This window comes from Ctenopharyngodon idella, chromosome 5, assembly GCF_019924925.1.
Source record: "Ctenopharyngodon idella isolate HZGC_01 chromosome 5, HZGC01, whole genome shotgun sequence".
Lineage (NCBI taxonomy): Eukaryota > Metazoa > Chordata > Actinopteri > Cypriniformes > Xenocyprididae > Ctenopharyngodon > Ctenopharyngodon idella.
In genome coordinates this window covers 22,847,211-22,855,000 of record NC_067224.1, presented here as the reverse complement: position 1 = coordinate 22,855,000, position 7,790 = coordinate 22,847,211, and the positions used below count along the sequence as shown (strand labels likewise).

Sequence of the window (7,790 nt, the reverse complement as noted above, 5' to 3'; positions counted from 1 at the left end):
AAGGGGGCCTTGGAGTCAAAAAGGGTTGAAAACTACTGAACTAGAACATTCTAATATGACCTGGATAACTACGAGTCTTTAGATTGTTTTCCACAGACATTTTAGCCAGACATGCTTACCTAAAAAAAAAAAATCTTTTTCATAATTTTGCACTGAGCTGTAAAAACACAGTAAAAAAAAAAAAATAACAGACATAAATAAAAGCCACCCCAATTAATACCTGCCTTACTGTCATGCAGGCCTAGTTGTTTCATCTGTATCTACAGTTTAAAGGCACTATTGTAAAATAGAGAAAAGTGCACATCTCTGCTTCTGTATTACTTCTCCCTCTGGTGGACGATACATTATAGCACACCTCAGATCAATGTAATGCTCACGTTCACCTGCCATTAACACCACACACAAATTCAAGTAATTGTTACTTTTATTAAAGGTTTGCTTTATAAAATCTACAAGTTCATAAACATTATTAAACTATAATATGTCCATACTTAATAATATGTCCAAAGTATTTGCTCAAATTTGGTACTTTCCTGTGATTGTTAACATGTGTTAAGTATATTATCATGAATTTACATTTGTCAGCAGATTAAGCTTTAAATTGCATCTTGCATACTGCTAGTTCAAACAAAACCCAGTCAACAAGCAACAAAGAACCCTGCAAACAAATTATCGCTACGGCATATAATTACCTACCAGCAGTGATGGCAATTTTACAACTGAACACTATTAAATGTACCACTCTTATAAGTCTGTAAACAAACACCTCATAGTTACCGAGTTGCTAAACTAGTTGGATACTGAACATTGTGCGTGTGTCCTGAGTGTGTTAGGGAGCTCAGTTCAGCGACCACAATTATCCGGACCAGATACAATCACAGTGTCTGATGTGTTGGATGTTGATGGTTGCCTCTGTGATGATGGATGTTGCCATGGTGATGTGGGTACGTGTGGAGACAGGGATGCTCAATTCCTTCATTCTGCAGCTCTTCCTGTTTATGGAGACCATGCAGCTTCTGCAACAGCTCAGCAATGAAGGCCTAAACACACACACACACACACACACACACACACACACACACACACACACACACACACACACACACACAGTTTAACTTTATTCCAGCTGTACGCACTTATAGAAATTTTGGTTAAGCATGTAATGTTTGTATATTGTTATAGAATTTATGACAACCAGTGTTGGGTGTAATGCATTACTAAGTAATTAGTTACTGCAATTTAATTACTTTTCCCTTGAAAAAATAAAGGGATTACTCTTAATTTTATACTTAATTTTCTTCTGATTTAATTGCATTAAATACTATAAAACAATTCTATATAAAATAATAGTGGATTTAACATCAAAATTTAATGTCTATTGTTAAAATGTATGTTTTAATGTAACCTTCTCCCTTTAAACACTTCAGTTCAAAAATAATTTATGCAATTTATTATTAATATTTATTTTAAAGAATAAAAAAAAAACAGTTTCATGTCTATCCTTGTATTGTTTAACTGGTTGAGGTTTATATGGGATTTAGAAAGTAATTAGTAATAAGTCATGCAATACTTTTTAGACAGAGTAATTAGTACAGTAATCTAATTATACCGATGAAGATGTAATTAGTAGCTAGTAATTAATTACTTTTTAGAGCAACTTACCCAAGACTGAGGACAACTTACTGTAAAACTTTATGATACTTAAGATAAAGTGTTCCTATTATCTTAAGAAAAAAAATGGTTAGTGGCAAATACTGGTTATATAATAAAGTAGGTGGTAATGTTGAGTCATTATCTTGCAGTTCTGTTCCTAAATTAGAGGATGTTACACAAAATGAAACAAAATATGTCAAATATGCTGTAAATTATATGAACTGCAGACATTCTCGATTAATCTACTGGTTGTTCAGCGTAAACTATATATAAAACTATAAATATCTTCTGCAGACTGTAGCCTATGTGTACCAGTCAGCAGATTCTATGTTTACTCTTTTAAGTCTCCTAATCTTTAACAATCAAACTGAAGATGGTGAGAATTGTGCCCTGGTATGTCTCACATGGGAAAACTGATAACATTTTTCAGATATCAGTATATTTTGTGTCTGTGTGTGTGTGTGTATATATATGTTTATTTGTGTGTAGTGTAGATAAGTGCCATGTTCCTCTCTACTGATTCTCCATGATGTGTCAGCACTTCAGCACTAGCTTACCCAGAGACACACAATCTTCTTCACATACACGTACAGTAACAATCATGTACACACACTAATCAAAAGGCTGAGAGTGAACATTGTTAAAGAGCCTCGATAAAAGAATAGCTTTGTACTAACAGAGAGCAATAGGGGCAAGGGGGAAGAGAGAGAGAACAAATCATTCATTCATTGTGATCATAGTGAGAAACACGTGGAAGGGAGTGTCAGCCACTGCAGTGTCCCTCAGAGAGAGTGGGAGAGAGCGGGAAAGAGAGATGAAGAGGAAAGTAACAAAGGATGAGAAAAAGAGTGAGGCCTATAGAGGGGTGATGAGGATGATTAAACAAAAAGATTAAAAAGAAACAAGAAAAATGTTAAAACAGAGAGATGATGACAAAGAGATGGATTTACAGATGGAAAGATTGAGAAAATTACCTCAGTGCTGCTAGTGCAGGTTTGCAGAAGAACCTGTAACACAAACAAAAACAAATTATTACATAATTTCTAATCATTTAAAAAATCATTTAACATGCACTTGTGTACAACCAGTAGATATATATATTTTAAATGCATTTCTCCTTTTCTCTAGCTTGCTTTTTAATCTAGTTGGCTAAAAAATCCTGACATTGTATATTCTGAATATTATTGGCTCCTTAAATTGCTTTTGTTCCTCTTTTCTAAATCACTTTTAAAAGCATCTGCTAAAGGCGTAAATGTAAATATAGCAAGACATAGAAGCACAGGATTTAGTGTGAGAGAGAGGAGGATTATACGACCTGTAGTTTGTGTGTTCGCTCTTCATCACTTGGGAGATCCAACAAATCATCGATGTTCACTTCCTCTGGCGTGTCCTCCAACATAAACACAAAAAAACATAAAAATTAGTAAGGGTGCTAAAAGCATCAACTGTTCCAGAAACATCAAAAAATACATAGTAGGTATGAGAATTTAAAAATAAAACACTGCAGAAAGTAGTACTATGAGAAGCTAAAAATATATAGGCCTAACTGTATAGATGAATACATAAAGTCCAATATAAGACATGTAGCTCCAACAATCACAGCCAATAGGACAATTACGGCACTGCTGCACTGGACCTCATTTGCTTATTCCACTTCACACTATATCTTATTGTTTCGCCACTTTTCAGCAGCTTACGGCTTCAGTATCTCAGAACATCTTCAGTCTCAATATTCCATAATCTCAGTGGGAAACTTTTGTGTACACATGAACTAAATAGGAAATCGAGATAACAGATCACATAACACAACTCCCAAGAGACATCTCTCTGTGTCTCATACTGTGGGACAGCGTCTCGACACACACAGCTTATGTTTGAACTTCCTGCCTGTTGCTGCTACAGACTGTTTCTCAGGGGTGTCCATGTAAGGTAGCAATAAAACCAAGTGTTCCCCCCTGTAATTAAGGGAGAAAAAGCAGAACCTCCCCATCTACCTCCAGAGGCCTGGTCCTCCTCACCTTTTATGGGCAGCCAACTTATGTATCTAACATTATCCAACAACTAATATTGCTTTGTCAGATGTATTCGTGTCACAGCATCCATCACACACACTTACATTAACAAAGGCTATTGTTTATAAACTTGAGACTCACAGAACAATGTCTCCTCTCAGTCCATTTAAAGGTGCATAAGGAGATAATTGCATATAACCTAGCTTATACAACCTAATAAACCTGGCTTTATTGAAAGGTCAAATATTGTTGAATCTTCGGCTAATTTTTAGTTCCCTTTTTTCCTCTTTTGTTCCTCTTTTGTAAGTCGCGTGGGAAAAAATACAAATGCAAAAATGTAAATGTAAACATATGTTATCAACATACTCAAGATGAAAATATTAAAATGCAGAAGCAGTCTTTCATTTACATAGTGGTGTAAAATATTTCAGAATTTTAAGTTACTCGTAAGCATAGAAGTATCTCATTCTTATTCTTTTGGTACTTCTGTTTTAAAATAAATACCAAACATTCATGAAAGATGGTCCATGCATTCATGTTTACGGACAAAATAGTTAGGCTAACTATACAACTGCATTGCAAAAATGTACACACCTATTTACAATAAGAAACATGAATTTATAGAAATGCAAAGTAGGTGGATATGCTTTTTTTTCAACCTGACATTGAGAGTTGTGTAAACGTTTGTGGTCTACTTCTTAGAGAAGGAAATGTTACACATTCAGCAGTCAAACATTTCAAAATAACGCATGAAAACAGCTTGTACGGCGCTCTCGTTCATTTTTCCATCAAAATCGACTCGTTTTTTTTTCAGAACTCATCAACTTGTAGATTCCAGCGTCTACACTGCACTAGCTACACCTATGAGGATGAGCGTGGACACTCACCTTGCCCTCGTACAGCCGTTCAAGCCCTTCGTCGATCCATTTCTCCACGTCCAGCCTTTTCTGAAGCTGTTTGCGATTGTATTTTACCGTAACGCGCGCTTGCCGCTTATGCACGTTCATCCCGTGCTCTCGAGCAGTTTCTAAATCCGGGGAATGACCGGTATGAATCTCCTCAGCCATGTTTACATATGCTTGTGCTTGTCTGAGAATGAGCGCGTGGAGGAGCGCGCGGACAGAAGAAGCTGAACGGTGAGTGACGCGCGCTTAACTTGATTGGAGGTACAACGTCAGACGCTCGTGGATTTATGGGGTACATTAAATGTCGTAATAGAAAAAAATAAATATTATTTTATGAAAAGCCAAGAAGAAAAGTTGAAAAAATTAAGACGTGCTATTACAGTTTTACAAACAATTTTTCAAACTATGGCCCCTTTTCTCTAAACTCTACACACAAAATCACAAAAGCGTACACAACATGCAAAATATCACACACCTCTTGAAAAAGCAAACAATTCATTCAAAACTATTTTAACTCATGGTATTATAACTCATGTAAAACTGTGTCTTTTCTTGTTCATTGTGCAGTGGAGAGCACAGGATTTTGTCATAGCACTCACACATTCATGTATGTGCACAAACACTGTATACTATAGCCTACAGTATGTATGCACAATTGATGCACATTACAGTTATTGAACTGAAGTGAATCAACACTGAACTGACTTGAGCTGAATAATGACACTATTGGCTTGTTAGAGCTGCTTTACAGCAGAATTTGAATTTGATAGCTACTATTGTGAAGCTGCATTGAAACACAAATGTATTTCATTTTAAAGTGAACAAATTATATATAGTGTTTTTACACATGATCATTGGGTGTGAGTAATTGGTAAAAGTATGTCGTTTGAATGGCATGTGTTTTCCAAAAGAAAACAAGAGCTGTTAGTTTTGTATGTTGTGTCTAATGTAGAGAACTGTGTTTAGCATTTGGCAAAAAGTTTGTTTTACAATTGCAAACAATTAAATGTCAAGTATATAATGTGCTTGCAGTTTTGCAGAATTGGTCTGAAGATTAGGCATATGAGTGATTGAATGGTTTCACTGAGTGGACTTCATCCAAATAGCAACTTTGTGCCGGCCCAAATCCGGCCTACATCTGCCACACGTTGTATGATGATCTGGGCCACATGTGGCATGGAATGATGGCACTTGGGTGGGCCACTCCTGGTTGCCAGGCCATAGCAATGCCACATGTCAGCCAAGAGCAAAGAAATAAACCAGAACTGGACCTTATCTGAGCCATATTATTTATAGAATCATCTTAGCATTAACAAGCCTGTTAAAATGCAGAATCACTGAAGAAAAAAAGAGACAACTGACAGCCACAGCCTTAGATGAAATCAACTGAAGATAAAAGAAGACATTAAATCTCTCCAGATCTCAGCAGAGGGGGATTAAACAACTCCACAAACAGCATTACAGCTTCACATATTACTAACCAAATTGACTATATATCTGTACAGAAGTTCTTATTGAGAATAAACAGAAGTTTAACACTGTTTGTTTAATTTGAAGTGCTGTGACAGTGTGTTTGTCAAACACATTTACAGTAACAAAGAAAGCTGAAATGACATCAGATGATGATTTTTAGCTATTGATGGTTTTATAATCACCGTGAAATAGTCCAGATCACTGATGTTATTTGAATGTAATAATTGTGTTGTGCTATTAATACATTTAAATGACAAACCCTGTTTTACTGCAACACAAGATCACACTGTATTGCAGATTGAAAAAAAAAAAAAAAAAACATGAACAAAAAATAATAACCTACAATGACAAACACAGATATGATCAATCAGCCTATGAATCTCAACAATGGTGACAACAAAATATTGAGACAATCAGATCAACTCTGGACATCACAAAAAGCTACTAAAAGACAGAACAAAAACCACAGCAAAAATAAAAGCAAATAGTTAGAATTAAAGAAAATAATAGTACAATTCAGCTGCATAATTTATTCATGCTGTGATGGGAGTTTTGTACTGTTGTTCCCGACATGAATTGTGGCATGACACTTGATTTTCCTTTGATTCACCTTTTTTGTTGAGATTCATGTGTTGATTCTTGATGGCTTTGTGTGTCAGCTTAAAATAATTTGTGTGTGTGTGGGTTTTTTTTTTCAATCTTCGGATCGGTTTTGTTCCATTATAAGTTTTCAGTAATGGACGATTTTGTTTGGTTGCAAGATCTCAATCGGTTTCATTTTGCTACGAGATTTCAATGGTGGTCACTTTTGTTCCTTTAGGAGATCTCAATAGCAGTCAGTTTTGTTCCTTTTTGATATCTCAATGACTGTCAGTTTTGTTTCATTACGAGATTTCAATGACAGTTAGTTTTGTTCCTTTACAAGATTTCAACGATGGTCGGTTTTGTTCCTTTATGAGATTTTAGTGATGGTCAGATTTGTTCTGTTACGAGATTTTAATGAAGGTTGGTTTTCAGTATCAGTCGGTTTAATTTGGTTGCAAGATTTGAATGATGATCAGCTTTGTTCCATGATATTTCAATGACGGTCGGTTTTGTTTCATTATGAGATCTCGACGATGGATGTTTTTTTCCCCATTTTTCAAAGACAGGTCAGTTTTGTTTTGTTATGAGAGTTCAATGATGATTGGTTTTATTTTTTGATTTCTTTATAAGATTTCAGAGATGGTCGTTTTTTTGTTTGTTTTTTATGAAATTTCAGTGATGGTTGATTTTGGTACTTTACTAGATCTCAATGACAGTCAGTTTTGTTCCTTTACAAGGTTTCAGTGATGGCCTGTTTCGTTCCATTGCAACATTTAAATAATGGTCAGTTTTGTTTTGTTACAAGATTTTAATGACATCAGTTTGCAGTGTCAGTCGGTTTAATTTGGGTACAAGGGGCCTCATTTATAAAATGTTGCGCAGAAACCGTCCTAAATTTGATCTTACGCCTCTCTTTCAAATGTGAAATCTATAAATTGCAAATGATCTTGAACTTGTGTGCAGCTGAATGGTTTTAGTTCTCCACATTGTAAACGACACCTAATTAATGTCATTTACATATAAAAGATCACCAGTCATCGTCCAAATCCTTTCATTTAGATTGGCGAGCTGCAAGAATAGCTTAGATTTCCAGAAACCTGCAGTAATCTGACAAGGAAAAGTGCGCATGTCTGCTCAGACTCTGACGTGGCCCTAAGCACTT

The 7,790-nt window shown here is 35.5% G+C and overlaps 1 protein-coding gene across 1 annotated transcript; it reads right to left on the bottom strand.

The window, feature by feature from the left end:
- Positions 1-406: 406 nt before the first annotated feature.
- On the bottom strand, positions 407-4,822 carry ppp1r14aa (protein phosphatase 1, regulatory (inhibitor) subunit 14Aa). Its single transcript, XM_051895372.1, has 4 exons — positions 4,553-4,822; positions 2,969-3,043; positions 2,628-2,660; positions 407-1,040 (listed from the first exon to the last, which is right to left on the bottom strand). Exons 1-4 carry the CDS (start codon positions 4,730-4,732, stop codon positions 876-878), a joined length of 453 nt encoding a protein of 150 aa, XP_051751332.1. The 5' UTR covers positions 4,733-4,822; the 3' UTR covers positions 407-875.
- Positions 4,823-7,790: the final 2,968 nt, after the last annotated feature.